This window comes from Rutidosis leptorrhynchoides, chromosome 7 (genome assembly GCF_046630445.1).
Source record: "Rutidosis leptorrhynchoides isolate AG116_Rl617_1_P2 chromosome 7, CSIRO_AGI_Rlap_v1, whole genome shotgun sequence".
Lineage (NCBI taxonomy): Eukaryota > Viridiplantae > Streptophyta > Magnoliopsida > Asterales > Asteraceae > Rutidosis > Rutidosis leptorrhynchoides.
The window spans coordinates 36,907,717-36,930,427 of NC_092339.1; the positions used below are offsets into that span (position 1 = coordinate 36,907,717).

Below are 22,711 nucleotides of genomic sequence, written 5' to 3' on the forward strand. Positions count from 1 at the left end.
CAAAATGAGTTTTCTCACACTAGGTTATCACTCTCTCTCTCTCTAGAATTGAATGGATGAGGTTGAAGTAGATGGAAATGGAGTTAATGAGTCTCCATAAACTGATCTAAGGCCTTAAAGTCGGCCCTTTTGTGAATTTACCAAATTGCCCTCAAAATATCTAATTTAAAAGAAAGAAGGAATCTGTCACAGACAAACGGCGCGGCGCGCCACTCCCCCAGATCAGATTCTTTTTCATTTTAAAATGTACAACGAAACCCCCACTTCAAGCATCTTATGTACACTTTATGTACACTACAATTATTTGGGTCTTACAGGAACATTCCTTGATGAGGCAGTTATTTAATAACCGCCGTTTATACACCTGTGAATACGAGGCCTCATGCTCATTTGAAGAGGTTGAACACACCAATCGCTTCAGACAATGTTCATCCATTACTCTCACTTGGAGACTGAGCAAAAGTCAACCAACAACAACCCCTCCAATCCCCCAACTCTAACCGAGATTCAATATCGAAAGTTAGAGTATTCTTTACATCATCACTCATTGCACTCAAGTCAATTTTGACTTAGTCACTCAACATGTTTATATAATTATTTTTTCTTATGTTTACATAACTATTCTTTTCATATGTCTAAGTATATGTAAATGTAAGAACGTATGGCTAGTAACGGAATATTGTAGAGACTGTATGGATACCCGCCCCATCTAGATTAAAAAATAAAAATAATTATAACAAAAATATTTATTAAAAAATAAGATTTTTATTATTGAAATTAGAAAAGTTCATTAGGTTTGAACAACTGGCACATATATAGACGGGTTTCAGTTCAACCATTTTCATATTATTATTTATTATTTGTATTCAAAGTGCAATGTTAATACCTACCGGGGGATGATTCTCACACACTATTTTTTGATCCTCACACACACTTTTACCCTATTATTAGGGAGGAGTTCAAGTAAATTGGTGTGTGAGGATCAAAAAACAGTGTGTGAGAATCATCCCCCATACCTAAAATGTCCACCATATATATTCAAACTTTATATTATTATTAAAGCTATAAAGCTATATTTCATATACTAATTTTTGATCTATACACACCTAAATTACTATTATACTTTTACTTATAGTAATGAAACTAGTAGTCTAGTTTACTACCCATTTGGCCTGAACCCAAGACCATGAGAGCATTCAAATGAACCTTGATACGATTAAGGATCATTTCATATAGGTGATCATCACACGTTTCTAGAACTTATCTTTCATCTTCACATGACATGATAAAATAAACAATGTAACACGCATTGAGTAATTGAGGACAAGTAACATACGATTGTAATTTAGGATTAGTGTGAAAGATAAGGTTATTGAATAATATATTACTGTACTCTTATTATTACTACTACATGTTATCTCAAGAAGCTATTTCACTAGCAACACTTTTAATACAGAAATGCAGGTCAGTCAACTCTCTTCTAAGAGCAAGTCAAATTCATGCTCGAGTAATCACTGCGTCACCCCCAATCAAGAAATCACCATACCTAAACAACAATCTCATTTCCATGTATACGAGATGTGGTTCAATTTTATACGCACACCAACTGTTCGATGAAATGCCTGTACGAACAGTTGTTTCATATAATGCTCTTATTGCTGCTTATTCTCGTAGTCCCGACGATGCTCATATTGCGTTTAAGTTATTGATGCGGTTAAATGATGAAGGGTTTGTACCAAACGGGCCTACTTTTACTAGCTTACTACAAGCCTCTTCGTGTCATGGAGATATAATGCTAGGATCCGGTTTACATGCACAGATTGTGAAGTTTGAGTTTTTGAGTGATACATTGGTTCAAACTTCTCTACTTGGTATGTACTCAGATTGTGGCGATTTACAAAGTTCGAAAAAGGTTTTTGATTTCATGGTTCGAAAAGATGCCATGGCTTGGAATTCGATCATAGTTGGCCACATGAAAAACGAGAAGATTATGCAAGGGCTTTGTTTATATGGAGAAATGGTAAAGGCCGGGGCTTTACCTTCACCATTTACTTATTCAATGGTGTTAAATGCTTTTAGCAAATTACAACAGCATGACGTCGGGCAACTCATCCACGCCCAGGTAATAGTATCCGGAACACTAACAGACTCGGCCTTGTTAAACGCCTTGCTAAACATGTATTCATGTTGTGGAAATACAAAAATGGCGGCGAGAGTTTTTAAATACATAAAGAATCCTGATTTAGTCTCGTGGAATTCAATGTTAGCCGGATTAGTAACAAGTGGTGATGTGGAGAGGTCCTTTGAAATGTTTATACACCTTCGTCAAGTTTCTTTGATTAGCCCCGATGATTACACATTCACAACAATAATATCTGCAACCCGAGCCCTGCCTGCACGTAGTTATGGATGCCCATTACATGCTCAAGTTATAAAATCAGGATTTGAAACGAACGTGTATGTTGGAAGCACATTGGTGTCTATGTATTTTGACAATGAAGATAGTGAGTCTGCTCAAAAGCTTTTAACTTTAATTCCAAATAAGGATATTGTGATTTGGACAGAGATGATCACTGGTTACACTCGAATGGGTGATGGTGAGAATGCTATCAAGTGCTTTTGTGAAATGTCACAAAATAACAAGATTGATAGCTTTGCGATTAGTGTCACTTTAAGTGCGTGTGCAGATCTTGCAGCCCAAATTCAAGGAGAGATGATTCATTGTGTAGCTGTTAAAATCGGTTATGATTTGGAAATGAATGTTTGTGGAAGCTTGATTGATATGTATGCAAAAAGTGGTAACATCCAATTAGCTGAATTAGTTCTTGAACAAATACAAACACCTGATTTGAAATGCTGGAATTCGATATTAGGAGGGTACGGTCAACATGGGAAAGCGTATGAAGCGTTTAGAATATTTAATGAAATTGTTAAACGAAAATTAATCCCAGATGAAGTTACTTATCTTTCTATGCTTGTTGCTTGTAATCATTGTGGTTGGGTGGATGAAGGGAAGATGTTATGGAGTTCTATGAAGGAAAACGGATTAATCCCGGGAGCTAAACATTATAGTTGTTTGATTAATTTGTTAAGTCGAGCAGGACAATTAGAAGAAGCGGAGGAAATGATCATGGATTTTGATTCGGGTCATCTTGAATTGTGGAGAACGTTATTGAGTTCGTGTGTTGACAAGAGGAATATTGAAGTGGGAAAACGAGTAGCAGATAGGATAGTTGAAATGGATGAAGAAGATAGTGCAGCGTATGTATTGCTAACGAGACTGTATGCGTTAATGGGGAGGTGGGATGACGTGGCAAAAATGAGGAGGAAAATAAGAGAACTTGTGGGGGAGAAAGATCCTGGTTTGAGTTGGATCGAGTCATCGAGTGACACATATGTTTTCTGTTCTGGAGATCAGACTCACCCAAAAGTTGATGAAATGCACGCTGAATTGGTGTCATTACAGCAGAATTCGGTGAAGTTAGAAGAAGATATTGTTCAACCGTAATTAAGAAACCGGCACAATAAATGGTAATGAACCGTTTGGACAAAGTTCCATCATCATTTTTTTCGGTTACTCGCACGCTACCTTAGCTATAGAACATTTTGCCAGATTTATCGAAATTGACTCATTGTATATCAATGTAACACGAAAAATTAACGATTTGCTTACATGGTTTTTGTTTATCAATGCTTGTCCAGATTATTATCTATTATCTATTTTTTATTATCTATTATCTATTATCTATTATCTATTGGGAGATATATATCCACATCTAATTTTACTTCATCCACCATTATTTATGTCTTTTTTCCCAAAATGTCCCTGAATAATATTTAACAAAAAATTGATATAAGTTATCATTTAAGGGTATTTTAGAACATTCAGTGGAAAGAGTAAAAGTGGTGGTGGATATATATCTCCATTCTGAATGTGGAAAGTACTGTAGCGTCCGTCCTCTTTGGTCATTTCACAGCTGCATGACTGCATCTTTTGTTGTTCTTTATATAATATACGTTTCCTCTTATTACGCTAATCAATCTAGCACAGCTGATCAGGGCTTTATCTTATAAGATAGCTAGGGTTTGAACCTTGGGGGAGGTTTTTCGATTGCTTTCGTTTATTTGCTGGAAATCTGATTTTGGTACGTTCTCTGATCTAGATTTTGGGTTAATTAATTTACTTTTTTCGTGGTTGTTCGATTGTATGGTGGTGACGGTGTTGATGCAGGTTGTGGTTGTATCGACGGTAGTAAGGTTCGAAGTCTGTCACGTGTCGCTTCCAGATTTACACAACACCGAAAATTGTGGCTCGAATAATAATTAACTGGGTCACTACATACTTTGCTTGGAAAAATAAGAAAGCTAGGGAAGAAAAAGCTGAAATTCTTGAAGCTGTGTTGAAATTGGTAATTGATCTGTTTTGATCATTAATTTTGTATTTTTTATAGTGGATTTGTGTTTCTTTGTGTTGAATTTGGTTACATTTTGTTAAGAAGTATACCCATTGAAGAAGCTTTATAGAATTTGAGACGTAGTAAAGATATTTGAAACTAGAAAGTAATCTTTTTTTAAATTATTCTGTAAATTTGACATTTAATGTTTTAAAAATATTGTTTAATTTTGTTATTGAGCAAAATCTTGATATTTGTAGGGTTCATGTGGAATCCATTATCATGGGTGATGGAAGCTGCTCCTATAAGTGGCAATTGCCCTTACAAATGGAAGGGTAAGATCTTGACAATTTAATTCCACTAATAATAATAAATGAAGAATTATATGTTTATTTTGCTGATTAATTAAAATTAAAATTGTTTTAGGAAAAGCCTCCATATTATGCTCCTACAGCTCTTATGGCCCAGCTTGTACCAAAAGCAAAGGTTTGACTTTGGTCCGAAATTAGCTTAAAAGCTTTGAATTTGATCATATGGGCTTGCTTGTGGATTAGTTAGATATGTTTTTTGTTGATTATATATCTGGATTCTTCGAGATGGCCCACGGAATGAGTGTGTACGTGTTAGTTGAATAGTTAGATGTTGTTTGGAGTGCGTTGTTGGCTTTATATGTAATTCATTATGTAAATAGTATAGAATTTGTTTGTGGTGTATTTAAGCTGTGTATAGGTTATCTATGGTTGCATATGGCTTTTGATTAAAGAGGAAAAAATTTCAGGTAAAGAGAATGACTTTTTGGGAGATATGATGGGAAACCAAGGTTGCAAAAATCTGAAAGAATCGGGGAGTTTTTGGCGATAACTCGGATTCATCATGTTGTCGAGTTCTCGGTCAAATTCTCGGTCAACTTCTTCGGTCAACGATCGATTTCTAGGAGAGAATGACTTTTTTGGGAGATATGAAGGGAAACGATAGAAACAAGAGATGTGTCCCACCCAATCCTATTACTCCTTATTGATAGGTTAGTTCTTCATCCTCTAATAGGGGATGATTCTCACACACACTTTTTTGATCCTCACACACCTATTTTAACCTTTTACTCTTCTAATAATACTCAATTGGTGTGTGAGGATCAAAAAATTGTGTGTGAGAATCATCCCCTAATAATTACTACTCTTATCATCTTATTATATACATATATAAATATATAATATATAATATATAATTATATATTCTTTTCACAAAATTTTCCTTTAAATCGGTAAACTATCAACTATTACTAAACACAAACCAAAATAACCAATATACAGTTAGAACAACAAGATACTTGCGGGTCTTAAGCTAGTTATAAAATAAATTTATACAAAGTTACCTACTCCGTCTAAGCCAACCATGGTGCTCCAATATTTCCACACATGGTAGTGTTTTACACCAATTACCTATTCCGTCTACGCCAAAATCTATTATTTCAAATGATTTTCTGCAGCAACGTACGGTGACTTTTTTACTCGTACATATGCACGGTACGTAACACGATTTCTTAATTTGACATAATAATTACATAATGAAAAAAAAAAAAAAAAACTGGAAAATTTGTAAACGTACGTAGAACGGTTCAAAGTCAAGTACTTTTGGCATTATCTAAGATATGTACAAGTATTTGCTACTTGGTCTATAGTTTTCCATAATGCCCCGTTTAATAGATTTCTAAATTTACTATAAATACTACCACCAAGTTTTTGCATTCATTCATCAATCAATAAAATATACACAAACAAATTATTAACATTAACAATATCTCAAAAGTTAAAACTTTCTACAGATATATCATCATCAGTCTAACATGGCTGTTTCATTGTTATGGAGAATAACCGTGGTAGCAGTTATTACAACGGTTTTCGTACTTGAGTTATGTGCATCTGAGATAAGTAAGCACATTACTATTTTCTTACTAATACTTTCTCCGTCCCAAATCTATTGTCCTGTTTTAATTTGGAGATCTTTTTCTTTCGACTTTGACTTTAATTATTTTTGTTTGTATTATATATTAGTCAATAAAATTTATGTCAATGGATTTGTTTTTTAATATATTTTGACGATACAACGTTCATTAAGTATTATATAACACATACAGAATAAGTTAAAGTTAAAATTGTAAAGAAAAGACCTCTGAAATCAAAATAGGATAATCAATTTGGGACGGAGGTAGTAATATATATTTACACACACATGTACACATAAACACATATATATACACACACACACATATACATATATACACATATATATTGTTGTCCGGGGTTGGCTCGTGCGTAGATAGCAGTTAGATTTTTCGTTTTCTAGTTCTGAGTCTATCTGTCTAATGTTGTATTCTTGTTCGGCTCCTTCATCTTGATATTGCCTTTGTTATTGCATTCGTTATTTTAGAGAAAAAAAAAAAATCACAAAATTTTCTTATAAATTGCCAAACTATCAAGTACAAAACACAAACCAAAATAACCAATATATGGCTAGAACAATAATATACTAAAAATGACCCTAACAGGTGATGAGAAGACACATTTTGTTCTAGTACATGGTGCGTGCCATGGAGCCTGGTCATGGTTTAAGCTCATACCCCTTCTCGAGGCTGCGGGCCACCGTGTAACAACCTTGGATCTTGCTGCCTCGGGTACCGATACAAAAGTAATACAAAACGTTACCGCATTTTCCGACTACACTAAGCCGTTGTTGGACCTGATGGCCACCATATCACCCGCGGAGAAGGTTGTGCTTGTGGGCCATAGTTTCGGTGGTATGAGCATAGCCCTTGCCATGGACATGTTCCCCGAAAAGGTCTCCATTGGCATTTTTCTCTCAGCCTTCATGCCAGATTCCGTACACAAGCCGTCTTATGTATTAGAGCAGGTAAATGATTATAACATGCATGTATTCTGGCACTACCTAACATTTCATGTCAAAACAACTTTATTATGTATCTATACATTTGAAATTATCAAAACTTTCATGACTAATTAATCAAACATAAGAAAGCTTGTTTATACTAGCTGCACCTATTATCATCCCTATCATCCCAAAATAGCTTAGTGGATATGGGTCATGATTTCCTCACAAGAAGTCGTAAGTTCGAACTTTACTAGTGAAGCATGGTTGGACACACAATTTTTTCCATACGATACCAAAAAGGATTCTGAAGTAGCAATGTTGTTCGGGCCCAAATTCATATCTTTCAAGCTCTATCCACTTGGCTCCGATGAGGTAATGTTTGTTACTCTCCAAGTCTATGTATCCCACACCTGCAAAACTATAGTATTATGGCGTTTATATAATATTAGTTGTTAAATGTAGGATCGCGAATTAGCAAACATACTGATAAGGCCCGGATCCACATTTCCGAAAAGTCTATCGGAAGCAATCCCTTACAGAAAAGAAGGTTTTGGTTCAGTGAAACGAGTATTTGTGGTTGGCAATGAAGATGAAGTGATAAAAAAGGAATTTCAAGAATGGATGATTGAAAATAACCCTGTGGATGAGGTGAAACAATTAAAAGGCGTGGACCATATGTCCATGATATCTGACTGACCCAAAGCAACTTAGTGAGCGCCTACTTGAAATAGCTCGTTCATATGCTTAAATTATTAGTCATGTTACTATTTTGTCCTTCAGAAAAATATATGTCGTGTTAATAGTTGTGAGTCTTTACTTCAAATTTAATAAAAAGGATTATGGTCTTTTATTAATGATTAAAGTGCATCTAACAATTATTTTAATTAGTTGCGACTTACCTGAAAACAAGGATTATGTAGCTATGTTCATTGATGGGGTTGGTGAGTGTGGAGTGGACATCTTAAGAACTAACTCGATTCAGTTACGAAAATAGCAGGGTCAAGGGGTCGCACCCCATGATGCAAAAGGTATTTTACAATACTCATATTCTGAATAAATGCCCCCAAAAGGTTTTCCCGCCAAAAGTGAATAGTTTTACCTTTCATTTCAACCATCGAAATTAACCAAATTACAAATTTCGATTTTGGGTTTTTTTTTTTTCCCTTTCATATCAAACTTACATAAAACACGTACTCTCACATTTGAATTTGTGTTCTTCTTGCTTAGAAGTAAATCATTTAATTTGTCTTATCCTAGATAAAATTTCTTGAATTCAAGACTAGAGTCGAAATACTTAATTGAAAAAGTGTTACACGATTCAATAAACAATACATACCAATTTTAACCTCGCTTTCTAACATCTTTGTGTATCAGTTTCATCCACGTCTAATAACAATTGGAAATTATGCTAATACTAATGCAAGTTAACTTTTTTTATTCGCAACATTCACTTTCTAACGCCTCTTGAATCCATGCACTTGTCTTTAATTTGTATAATCATACAAATTATCGAATCATTATGTAATTATGTTGCATAATATAAGGGTGTAGTTGTTAGTCCGTTTAAGGATCATAAACAACTGTATACGAGCAACATCAAAGACGGAAGAGATAAACATAATGAATATGAATAAATCAATATAATATAATAAACGTTGAAGTTACAATATTGATTTAAACAGATAAACATTGATGCCAGGGGAGATCGAGCATTATCTCTCTTTAGCAATGGATCGCCAAACACAGCTAACCAAATTAGGGTTTAGTCTATTTTCTCTTAACCCTAATGAACACATAAACTGGTATTTATAGGCAAACTAGACATTAACTGTAATACCCCATCCCACATTGATTTGCATAAGTAAGTTTGAGTCCCTTATAAGGTAACTCTTGTCATTACCACACACAACGCGTTTTGGGGCTACAAGCACAGCAGATCTCGTCAGAACTCTGCAGTTAAGCGTGCTCGAGCGGGAGTAGTACTAGGATGGGTGACCTCCTGGGAAGACCTCGTGTGGTCACCAAGAAAAAGCCGTGCGTCTGCGGACAATATTGTGGTCGTGGTAAGGCGGGATGTTACAGATGGTATCAGAGCACTAGCCTCTCGGGGTGTGACGGGCACTCGGCTCGTCAGAATTCTAAGTGGGGGAGTTTGTAATACCCCATCCCACATTGATTTGCATAAGTAAGTTTGAGTCCCTTATAAGGTAACTCTTGTCATTACCACACACAACGCGTTTTGGGGCTACAAACACAGCAGATCTCGTCAGAACTCTGCAGTTAAGCGTGCTCGAGCGGGAGTAGTACTAGGATGGGTGACCTCCTGGGAAGACCTCGTGTGGTCACCAAGAAAAAGCCGTGCGTCTGCGGACAAAGCGGACAATATTGTGGTCGTGGTAAGGCGGGATTTTACATTAACCCTAATGAGCCTCAGTCATACGGATGAGCCTCTTGAACATTATGGCCTAACAGTTACATATGCTCCTGTAACTGACCAGTTTCATGTGTATACATCAACTAGGTGTACAATAGAATAATAAACGTTATTCGCCCAGCGACGGCCATACAGATATGCATCAACAAATTCCCCCTTGAACGTTGCTGGCGAATTATTGTAAACACCTCCTCCAATCTTCAATCAATCTCTATAGTAGTACCATAATCTTATGAATCACAAGCTCCATCAAAAGTTTTCTAGAATACTTGAAAACCCAAACCTCGAATAACAATGTATTCCGCCCATTGAAGTCGAAATGCTAATCGTCATCCTGTAGTTTCTTCAAACTCCACTCGTACGTGTTAACCATAGTACTAATACAACAAGATTCCCCCTGTGACTGAACTCGATCAAATTCCTGATGTTCTAGTCTTCATACAAACCAATAAACTTAGTATCGTCAAATGTAGAACTTCTCCCTCTCTAATAGGTGCATCTTAATAAACATTATAAGGCACATATCGTCTTCATGACTCAAACACTATAGGAATATGATAGAGGCTTCCATCCCACAACTAATGATCCCAAATGTATCAATAAGTACTCCAATTAGTCATCAAGAATGACTAATGTAGGATCCTGTGATTGCATAACAATCACCCAAAAGTGCGGAATATGAATATGAAATATAACATAATTGGCCCATAAAAATCGTATGCTCCTGACTACCCTACAATATTTCTCAAAATCAATTACACCCATGTTCTTCAATTTATACACAATCTTATGTAAGTCTAATGAACAAAGGGAGATCGTACATTAAACTTGTATAAACGACATCTTCATGTGAATATATATAAATTGAAGAACACACCTTTATTAACCCGAAAAATTCTTTCGAAAATCGCAGCAAAATCAAAAATACATACCTAAAAATTCAACGTTCTGATCATCACCAAAATTTTACCTCACCTAGAAAGGTATGTAAATCATCTACAGAAAATTTTTCATTTGGATCCAACGGTAGACGAAGGCATAATGATTTTTCTCTTACAGCAGCAAAATCAAAACCCTAAACGTTTTTCTTAGCGGCTGTTAGATTTGAAAAATTGTATCTCCAACATTAACGGTCCGATCACTTTCATATTTTAAACACAGTTAGATCTATATGTTGTGCATCTGCAACCCAAAAATCAAAGCGATCCAACGGCTAAACAACCAGTTATGAATTTTTCCATATATTGCTGCATAATTAAAACCGTAACACTTTTTATTGAACGGCCGTAGCAGCTTCGATAATTCATATCTCAACATTGAAAGGTCCGATCGCTATGAAATTGTAACCACCGTTAGATCTACGTGTATAGATCCTACGTCCAAAAATCAATTAGATCTAACGGTTAACGGAACCGTTATGAATTTTCTCTCACGGCAGTGCAATCAAACTCCAAGAGTTTATCAAAAACGGCTGTAAAATCCGGAAAATCATCTCACAATTGAACAGTCTGATCGCCTTCAAATTTTAGATGCTATTAGATATGTGAGTGTAGAACTTACAGTAAACTTTTCAATGCAATCCAACGGATAAGAACCCGTTAAGAATTTTCTCCCGCAACAGCTCTAGAAATTCCGAATTTTTAACCCTTCTTCAATTTAACGTCTTCGATCAATTCGAATCAAGAGCTCAGTTGTTTCCTGCTCTGATACCAATTTGTTAGTCTGTTTAAGGATCATAAACATCTATATATGAGCAAGATCAAAGAAGGAAGAGATAAACATGATGAACACGAATGAATCAATATAATATAATAAGTGTTGAAGTTACAATATTGATTTAAACAGAGAAACATTGGTGCCAGGGGAGATCGAGCATGATCTCCCCTTAGCAATGGATTGCCAAACAAAGCTCACCAAATTAGGGTTTAGAATATTTTCTCTTAACCCTAATGAACACATAAAATGGTATTTATAGGCAAACTAGACATTAACCCTAATGAGCCTCACTTATACGAATGAGCCTCTTGAACATTATGGCCCAACAATTATAACTGCTCCTGTAACTGACCAGTTTCATGTGTATATATCAACTAGGTGTACAATAGAATAATAAACGTTATTCGCCCTGCGACGGCCATACAGATTTGCATCATCAGTAGTTCATATGTTTTTCAATTCCATACTAATGTTGAAGCTGTATTGCAGATTATACGTCCAATAGTGTTTGATTGTGTCAATTGAAACCAGTATACTACCCACTTGGCCTGAACCCAATTTGACCACTTTAACTACTCAACCTAGCTACCCGACACTCCGACAGACATATTTTGCCACTAGTTTATTTCATGAGAGCATCATAGTGTCATGCATTAGCAGTACAGATTTCACCTGAAAATATATTAGTTATATTATTAAATTTTCTAATATGTATGAACATGTGTATCAAACTCATCAACATATCTGTGATGTATAAATATCTATCTAATAAAAGTCAACACACAATTAAATAATCAATATATTATGATTAATGTCAATTAGTTTGAACGGTATGATTTTTGGTAAATAATCCAATATACCTAAATGAAGCTGTTAGAAATATGAGGTTATGTATATTATTTGTGAAAGAGATGATTGATGATTTAGAAGTTTGATTGATATTGAAAGCTTTTCTTTTATTACTTATTGAATTGCTTAATTACAAATGAGGGGTGAAGCCCTTTATTTATACTACACAATGGACTACTCTAGAACACTTCACCATCCACTAATATCTAGATATTTCCTAAGTATTCTCATGATAATTCTAGACTTAGATATTTTATAAGATTTTTCTACACACTTTGACTACTACATATTCCATGAGGTTTCTAGATAATGGGCTACAATCTTGATCCATATACTTGTATACTTGCAAGCCCAAATCCAAAACCTATAGCCCAAAATCAAGTTTAGTTCCCAACAGCCCCCCTTAAACTTGATTTTGTCACTTCGAGCATATTCCGTAATCTCTGAAATGTCTCGTGTTTTAGGGGATTTGTGAAAATATCAGCAACTTGGTCAAATGACTTCGCGTACTTTATCTGCACCTCTTTATTTGTAACACACTCCCTGATGTAATGGTATTTCGTATCAATGTGCTTGCTTCTATCATGGAAGACTGGATTCTTCGCTAGAGCAATCGCAGACTTGTTATCCACATATATCTCTGTAGCTTCCTTTTGGAAAAACTTAAGTTCATTTAGTAACTTCCTGAGCCATATTGCATGACAGGTGCACGATGTTGCTGCTACAAACTCGGCTTCACACGTTGACAGAGTCACAATGGGTTGCTCCTTCGAGCTCTATGTGAACGTCGTATCTCCCATATAGAACATGAAACCACTCGTACTCTTACGATCATCTATGTCTCCAGCCCAATCACTATCATTGTATCCAACTAGCTTGAAGTGATCAAAAGGTGAATAAAACAGGCCATAGTCAATCGTACCTTTGATGTAGCGAAGTATCCTCTTGGCCGCCTTCAAATGATTTATTGTAGGTGCTTCCATGTATCGACCTACTAGTCCAACTCCGTAGAGAATATCTGGCCTCGTGCAGGTTAGGTACATCAGACTTCCAACTAAACTCTTATATTGTGTTGGGTCCACCAAGTATCCTTCATTATCTTTTGACAATTTGAGATTGCAATCCACCGGTGTGTTCACTGACTTACAGTCATTCATCTTAAACTTCTTGAGCACCTCATTCGCATAACCTTCTTGGGATATGAATATTCCTTCTTTCTTTTGTTTTACCTCGATCCCAAGATAGTAAGCCATAAGACCAATGTCGGTCATCTCGAACTCCCGAACCATTGCTTTCTTGAACTCCTCAAACATTTTAGGATTACTACCGGTGAATATCAAGTCATCCACGTATAGGCACACAATCATAACATCTCCATCATTGCTAACTTTGGTGTAGAGGGCATGCTCATGCAAGGTTGGAGAACTCGGATCTCGGGGAGATCTTGTTTGGACTTTTTTAGGGAGATCTCGGCATCTCGAAATAATCTCGGGGAGATCTCGGACGTTGACTTTATAGTTTTTTAAATAATAATATACATAAAAACATAAATATATGTATATTTATATACGTTTTTACGATATTTTACAAAAATATCCGAGAAATGAGCGAGAAAATCTTATAAATTACGAATTTTACAAGAAAATCTTACAAATTAGCAAGAAAATCTGAGAAATTGTGACTTTGACTAAGTTTGACCCAGTTGATCGAGAAATCTCGGGAGATGAACATCTCATCTCGGTTCCCTTCTTAAAACGAGATCTCGGGGAGATCTCGGGAGATTTACAACACTGTGCTCATGGGGGCATTTCGTAAAGTCATTCTGCTGGAAATACTTGTCTATCCTGCTATTCCATGCCCGAGGCGCTTGCTTCAACCCGTATAAGGCCTTTTTCAATTTTAGCACCTTATTCTCTTGGCCTTTCACGATGTATCTCAAAGGTTGTTCTATATAGACTTCTTCTTCTAAGTGGCCATTAAGGAACGCGGATTTGACATCCATTTGATAAATCTTCCAATTATGTTGAGCTGCAAGTGAGATTATCAATCTTATAGTTTCTAGACGAGCGACGGGAGCAAATACCTCGTCATAGTCTATGCCGGCTCGTTGGCTATATCCCTTCGCCACCAACCTTGCCTTATATCTTTCAACTTCACCTTTGGAATTCTTCTTGGCCTTGTACACCTATTTTACACCAATAGCCTTATGTCCCTTTGGTAGTGTGGCAAGATCCCACGTATTATTCTTCTCGATTGCTTGAATCTCTTCGTCCATAGAACGTTTCCACTTTTGGCTTTTTGTTGCGTCTTCATAACTTATTGGTTCACAATCGGCAAGAAGGCAGAACAATGATAGATCCTCCATAGGCTGGGTTACCTCGTACAACTCCCTAATGCTCCTTTTGTGATGTTGTAGCCTACTTGATTCTCCTCCTGATGTTGGTGTCACTTCATTAGGTGTAGTGGTTGGAGTACGTAGAGAGTGCGGAGATGGTGTACTAGAAGGTTCTTGAACTTCTAGATATTCTTCGTTCCTTGCAGTACTTTCGAATGGATAAGGGAGAAAGTCATAGTTCTCCTCTTCGGGAACATTCCAATCCCATGTTGCTTCTTCATCGAATACCACATCTCGACTTGAGATTACTTTACTGGTCTTGGGATTGTATAACTTGTATCCCTTCGAACTTGAGTCATAGCCCACGAATATGAGTTTCTCGCTTTTATCATCGAGCTTCGTCCTCTTCTGATCTGGCACATGAGCATATGCCACACTTCCGAACACTCAAAGGTGTGAGATGCCGGGCTTCCTTCCACTCCAAGCTTAAATGGGCGTTTTGTTCTTGACGCTTCTAGTGGGCGAGCGATTTGCAAGATAGATCGCACAGTCTACTGCCTCAGCCCAAAATTTCTTAGGCATCCTTTTCCTCTTTAACATACTCCGTGCCATATCAAGAATGGTCCTATTTTTTCTTTCCGCAACACCATTTTGTTGAGGTGAATACGGAAGAGTTAGAGGACGTCATAACCCATCGTTGTAGCAAAATTCCTTGAATTCCTTGGATGTGAACTCTCCTCCACGATCGGATCTCATCGCCTTTATGGTGAGACCACTTTGATTTTCCACAAATGCTTTAAACTTCTTGAACATTCCAAAAGCTTCCGACTTCTCTTTTAGAAAATAGACCCATGTCTTTCGACTAAAATCATCAATGAATAGAAGAAAATATCTATTTTTACCAAAAGACGGTGGGCTTATGGGTCCACACACATCCGTGTGAATAAGTTCTAGAGGTTTCTTCGCTCTACTAAAAGCTTCTGTTGGAAAACTGCTTCGAAAGTGCTTTCCTAGAAGGCATCCCTCACATATTTGATCCGGATGATTAATTGGAGGCAAACCCTTCACCATTCCTTTACTTGATAATAATTTTAAGCCTCCAAAATTTAAGTGCCCGTATCTCATGTGCCAAAGCCAAGAATTATCTTTGAAACATGCTTTTAAACATCTTGGAATATCATGTTGAATATTTAACATGAACATCCTATTCGTTGACATTGGCACCTTAGCAATCAAACCTCCTTTTTGGTCTCTTAAAGAAAGGGTACGATTTATCATGTGAATATCATAGTCTTTCTCCAAGAGTTATCCAATACTCAGTATATTCGTCTTCATATTGGGCACATAATACACGTTAGAGATAAATTGATGCCTTCCATTTTTCAAGCGGATGAGGATCTTACCTTTGCCTTTAACCGGGACTTTTGAGGAATCTCCAAAGGTGATATTTCAACTTATTACCTCGTCTAACTCCACAAACATGTTTTTGTCACCGCACATATGGTTGCTTGCACCCGTGTCGAGATACCACAAATTTGATTCTCGGTTATCTTCACCTTTGCATGCTAGTAACAAAGTGTTTTCCATGACTTCAGTATCTTCTTGTGCAAAATTTGCTCTTTCTTGCACGTAATTGTTTGACTTCTCGCATTCCGAAGCATAGTGGCCAAATTTATGACAATTATAGCATTTAGTTTGAGAATTGTCATACCTTGGCCTTCTACTTGTGTAGCCTCTCCCGCGACCTCTTGTCGGGTAAAAAATTTTGACTTCTTTCTTCATTTCTGTAAGAACTATAACCTCCACGTTTGATATATCCTTGTCCTCGTCCTCGGCCACGTACTTGACCACGACCTCGTTGACTCGTTTGATGAGTCTTTTCATTGTTCTCTTCCTTGAAAGAGAGTTTTGCTTGTAAAGCTTGCTCCAAAGGGTCTTTACTTTTCTTATTAAACCTCTCTTCATGGGCTTGTAGTGAACCCATGAGTTCATCGATAGTCATTGATTCTAGATCTTTAGATTCTTCAATGGCTACGACTATATAGTCGAATTTTGAATCTAATGATCTAAGAATCTTCTCAATGACTCTTACATCACTTAGAGTTTCACCATTCCTTTTTAATTGATTGACAACCGCCAAGACTCTTGTAAAATAATCAGAAATTGATTCTGAGTCTTTCTTATTTAAGGATTCGAACTCACCTCGTAGTCGAACCTTTTTCACCTTATCAACTCCCTTGTAAGAATTCTCCAAGATCTCCCATGCTTTCTTGGCGGTGGTTGCACTTGCAATTTTTTCAAAAGCTCCATCATCTACACTTTGTTGGATGATGGAAAGAGCCTTTTGATCGTTGGTCTTCAATAACTTTTTCTCCTTGCTGAGAGAACCTTTTTCTGTAGGTTCCTCATAGCCTTCCTCCACAATCTCCCATAGGTCTTGTCCACCTAGAAAGGTCTTCATTTGGATGTTCCATCAATCATAATTATCCTTTGTGAGGCGAGGAAACGTGATGACATTGTTGGCCATCATCTTGTCGAACCAAGCTCTGATACCAATTTGTTAGAAATAGGAGGTTATGTATATTATTTGTGGAAGAGAGGATTGATGATTTAGAAGTTTGATTGATATTGAAAGCTTTTCTTTTATTGCTTATTGAATTGCTTAATTACAAATGAGGGGTGAAGCCCTCTATTTATACTACACAATGGACTACTCTAGAACACTTCACCATCCACTAATATCTAGATATTTCCTAAGTATTCTCATGATAATTCTAGACTTAGATATTTTATAAGATTTTTCTACACACTTTGACTACTACATATTCTATGAGGTTTCTAGATAATGAGCTACAATCTTGATCCATATACTACTATACTTGCAAGCCCAAATTCAAAACCTATAGCCCAAAATCAAGTTTAGTTTCCAACAGAAGCAACCTTTTGCACAAACATAAGAACTTAAGCCTAGAAAGTAAAATTTTACCTAAATATTTGACAACCATTTCGTCAAATAGAAGCTTCATAACAGATTGAACAATTGGTCTTTCAAAAGTTTCAGAAGCACTATAAATTATCCCTTTAAATCAAATATATTATCTAATCGTCGTAGTTTGCCACATAAATGAGGTATCAAGCTTATATTTTGACCTCTGAAACAATATCAAATTTATCCCTCTGTTAACCTAGTAATGAACTTTTTTTTTTGGGAACAATTTATATATTAAAACGCAACCCCCCCCCCCCCCCCCCCCCCCCCCCCCCCCCAGCAAGAAGCTAGGAAAAGGTTAAACAATTACTATGGCTTAATGTGTCATGAGTCCCAACTTATTGAAACTTTTAAAGTTAACGGGGATTCATGTAACATGCATTGAGTAATTGAGGATTGGTAACATACGATTGTAATTTAGGATTAGTGTATACGAGTCCCACGGTATACTTTGAAGGCGGCAGCAGTTGGGGACGTGTTATGCAACTGTAGGGAGATAAACGCGTGAGTGTTTAAGTCCATTGAGTGATCCCGTACTACTGTTAAAAAAAAGGATTATTCAAGTAAAGATCTCAGGACTTAAACATCATTTTCAATTTTTCATGTTTCAAAATAGTATACATATAACAATTACGATTGCACTTTCGCGGCATTCGATTATATGATGCCACGTTTGGCTACCATGCTGGGTGATAGATCCTCTAATGTGTTATCTTACAAGATATAGAATTGGTCCGGGAAGAAATCTTAGAAAGATACGGTTAATGAAAAATTAAAAAGAGCGAGTCCTCGAGGTTGATTGTTGTGGTATGTCTCGTGTCTTTGGTTGGTTTTATTCGTTCATTTTATTTTCGTGTAATATTCGGTTTTTGTTTTGGTTTGCTTCTAAGGTTTTTCGGGATATTAGGGATTCTCATTTATTGATAGTTCATGTTTAAAAAGTTGGTTTTTAGATGCGAGCTTTCTGTTTCCCCCGTCCTTTTGTATTATTATTTTTTTTAACAGTGATTGGGATCACCCGAGGGGGACTAAACCCACCCGTCTCCCGTTTCGACTATGCCGATGCAGCGATAATAACCCCGCCCCCATCGCTGTTTGGGAGGAAACCTTGAAACCGATCCAAGGGCACGACCAAGTAAAACCTCACTCCCTTTACACCCCCAAACGATATGGGAAAAATGTGTTTTCTTTTAGAAAACGACTTCTTTATGAGTATTCGTTATTTTCAATATATATATATATATATATATATATATATATATATATATATATATATATATATATATATATAAAAAACAAACAAACGATTCCACCCATCCAACGCTAATTGCAAATCATCTTCCAATCCAATAAATCACAAATCAGATTTTTAACTTTTAGCAGTGGACCAAGAAATGGTTAAATCACTTGACACATATTTAGCTCAAAGTAATAACATATATATCATTTTCAGTTTTTTACAAAGTTTTCACAAGTGCTCCCAGAAGCGATAACAAACTCAGATATAGATACAAGCATATTTCCTGCTAGAGCATATCAATTTTCTACACCAAGCATATCAATTTTCTACACCAAGCAAAGATAACTGTTAAAAATTACTTTTGTCAAACAAAATTATGCTGGTAATGTTGCTACAGCTCTTATGTCCCATCTGGCACCGAAAGCAAAGGTTTGACTTTGTTCCCAAATTAGCTTAAATGCTTTGAATTTAAGCATATGGGCTTGCTTGTGGATCAGTTAAAATTTGTTTTTGTTGATTATATATCTGGATTCTTCAGGATGGAAAACAAAATGAGTGTACGTGTTAGTTTAATAGTTAGATATTTTTGATGTGCTTTGTTGGCTTTATAATTTTGAATTAGGGTTCAAGGTTGGAAACGATATAGAGAAACAAGAGATGTGTCCCACCCTATCCTATTACTCCTTATTGATAGGTTAGTTATTGATCCTCTGCCACAAATAATTTATACTCTTATTATCTTATTATATATAATTATAAATTATATTATATATTCTTTTCACAAAATTTTCTTTTAAATTTCCAAAATATCAAGTACAAAACACAAACCAAAATGACCAATATACAGCTAGAACAATAAGATACTTAAATGCACCGAACAGGTGACACTACTACAAAAAAATAAGCAAAGAAACCTCTTTTTTAGGCTTTTGGAACCGGTTTTACAAGAGGTTCCTTTAGGTAGGGGTTCCAAAAGTATGAAACCGGTTTAGAAAGAGGTTCCTTTGATATAGTAAAGAAACCGGTTTATATTAAAAAAGAGGTTTCTATTCCCTTCTAAAGAAACCTCTTTTCAGTGGCAACCGGTTTCTTTTCTTAACAAAGAAACCTCTTTTTTGACTAAAACAGGTTTCAAAACCTACTAAATGGAATCTTTTTTAAGTAAAAAACCGGTTTCTAAAGCAGTTTTTTTATTTATATGCAATTGCAATATTCTGCATTTTATATTTTTGACAACCTGTTATTCTACAGTGTATTTTAAAAAGATGCTTTAGCAAAGCAGTATTTCGGCTTATACTTCATAAACGTACAAAATTCTCCACACACAGTACCTATTTCTATATTCATCATCAAAATCACAATAACTTGCAAGCAATATACCAAAGCAAAACGTACACAATCCTATAGCATCAAAATGTATAAAGTCTCCCAATTTCTTAACATCAAGCATACAAAATCCTATAACATCAAAATGTAGTATAACTTGCATTTTGTCTAGCTATTTCGAGCAAAATCAACCCATATATTTTCTTTTGTACTTTATAAACGGCACCTATCTTTTTGCCATATAATTTTTGTGATCCTTTAAATCTCTTCCAAAATGTATTGCATATCTTGATGACTTCTTTTTTATTGGTTCCACTTTAAGCCTCCCAAACAACTGTTATTTTTAAATGAATGATATTGAATGTTAGTAAATACAAAGACTAAAGTAAACAATATATGTAACAGTTTAATACAGTACCATTATACCTTGATCAAAATCCGAAGTTGATCTTTGTCTCCTTCATTTAGTCCAAGATCCACATCATCAAATTCATTGTAATCTTCATATTCAGAGTAGAGTCAATATTGTTGTTTAAATCATGAAACATATATACATACAGATTATATCATCAAAAAAGATTGATCAAAATGTTACAAAAAGTATGAATGCTTGTTTTGGTGCCCTAATGGTACAAGGTTGACTGATTTGGAAGATGTTAAGGGTCTGATCTATCAGATTTTCACAACAATACTTTGCAACACACTTGGCAATTTCCGGTTTTTCACATCAATTCCTTGCAACCCACTTGATGATTATAATGTTGACTATTACAACACATACCCATATCTTTTGGAAGTTCCAACTATAAAACAAACCTTCTGTGATTATATATAAAACAAGTTATGACCAAGTTCCCATGGTTTCTGTCGTAGCAAACGAGCAACTAGTTGGCAGCTGAGTTTAAATCCACAAAATATGTACTAGACACATTTTTGTTGTTTAGATTTAAAATTTGCTATTGAATAATGAATGTGATAGTTATAATTACATTAACAACACTGTCACTAACTCACTGATTTAATTATAAATCTTTACCTAAATGATGCTGATAAAGTATTGAACTCTATAGGCTTCATGTAAATAACCCATTCGATCCAATAAGCCACACATATACGACCCGAAAAACATCTATGGAAGATAATATAGTTATAAAAATGCATTCGATAAAAAAAAGAACAAGGAGATGATAATAGCAGTAACATATCTCAATTACCTGAACTCGTTACTCAGATGCTTTTGAATTTCATTAATCTTCGGAAGGTACATCATCTGTACATATACTTCATACGTAGACATATACAGATTGATATGTACTACTATTAGCCCTAATTTTAACAAAATAAGCTACTGGTCCTAAACCCTAGCATTAATTTTAACAGAAAAAAAAAGAAATTACCATAATATTAGGAGTGCTTTTGGCCGGATTACGAAATAACCAGAAGTTTACCAGATCTATATATGCAGCTACGGATTTTTGCGTTTGCAATTGTAGTTACTACAAAAAGTGCGGCTTTAATTAAAATACGGATGTGTATATAGGGTTTTAGGCTTTCTAGAGGATGAAGTGACGAAAGTAGGTGAAGTATGGTTCAACGGTGATAGCGCTGGTGAACGATTGTGAGTTCGAAGGTGGAGAGGTAGAGAGAGGATGGAGATGGAGAGGCAAGAGTTTTGGCTTCCGTTGTAGAGGGATACAGAATTTTTCTTTTGGTTTCAGCTAAAAAACTAAGTTTTCATTTTCAACAGGATCGGTTTTTAAATAAAAAAAGGTTCTAATAGTTTGAAACCAGTTCTTTAAATAAAAGAGGTTTCTAAAGTAAAAATAAATGAACCGGTTTTTTAGAAAAAAAAGAGGTTTCAAAGTATGAGAGCGGTTTTTTGGTAAAAAGAGGTTTCTAAAGTGAATAAAAGGAACCTCTTTTTAAGTAATATCAAAAAACCGGTTTCTTATGGTTTTTGAAACCTGTTTTTTTACACTTTTCTAAAAAGAGGTTCCTATTAGGGGTTTCTTTGCTCAATTTTGTAGTAGTGTGATGCGCAGATACATATAATTCTAGTACATGGTGCATGCCATGGAGCCTGGTCATGGTTTAAGGTCAAACCCCTTCTTGAGGCTGCCGGCTACCGTGTAACAACCTTTGATCTTGCTGCCTCAGGTACCGATACAAAAGTAATACAACAAGTTACCACATTTTCTGACTACCCTAAGCCGTTGTTAGACCTGATGGCCACTATATCATCCACGGAGAAGGTTGTGCTTGTGGGCCATAGTCTTGGTGGAATGAACATAGCTGTGACGCCCCGTACAAAATCAACGTGTACGGATCGTCAACAACATGATCTTTACAAGGTCAAACACTATATGCTGTTTAAAAACGAGTTTTGCATTCATGAAAAAGATAACTTCAAATGTTTTACAAAAGATAACGTGACACAAAAGTCATTACAAAACCAGTAATCCAAAATAACATAAGTTATGAATGCAAAATATAAGTTCCATGATTGAGACATCTCTAAGTAATGCAGCGGAAATCTAGCACA

At 35.7% G+C, this 22,711-nt stretch overlaps 1 protein-coding gene and 1 pseudogene across 2 annotated transcripts; both read left to right on the forward strand.

Moving 5' to 3' along the window:
* The first annotated feature begins 1,262 nt into the window (after window positions 1–1,262).
* Window positions 1,263–7,075, forward strand: LOC139858406 (pentatricopeptide repeat-containing protein At3g50420-like). 2 transcript variants are annotated; one of them, XM_071847260.1, is made up of 7 exons: window positions 1,263–3,531; window positions 4,052–4,145; window positions 4,232–4,409; window positions 4,655–4,729; window positions 4,821–4,880; window positions 5,173–5,415; window positions 6,940–7,075. In XM_071847260.1, the coding sequence occupies exon 1, from the start codon at window positions 1,412–1,414 to the stop codon at window positions 3,506–3,508; it is 2,097 nt and encodes a 698-aa protein (XP_071703361.1). In that variant the 5' UTR covers window positions 1,263–1,411; the 3' UTR covers window positions 3,509–3,531; window positions 4,052–4,145; window positions 4,232–4,409; window positions 4,655–4,729; window positions 4,821–4,880; window positions 5,173–5,415; window positions 6,940–7,075. The 2 variants fall into 2 exon arrangements, with proteins under 2 accessions (XP_071703361.1, XP_071703362.1); XM_071847261.1 differs by having other exon boundaries at window positions 4,076–4,145.
* On the forward strand, window positions 6,333–8,157 carry LOC139858407 (salicylic acid-binding protein 2-like; annotated as a pseudogene).
* The last annotated feature ends 14,554 nt before the right edge of the window (window positions 8,158–22,711 follow it).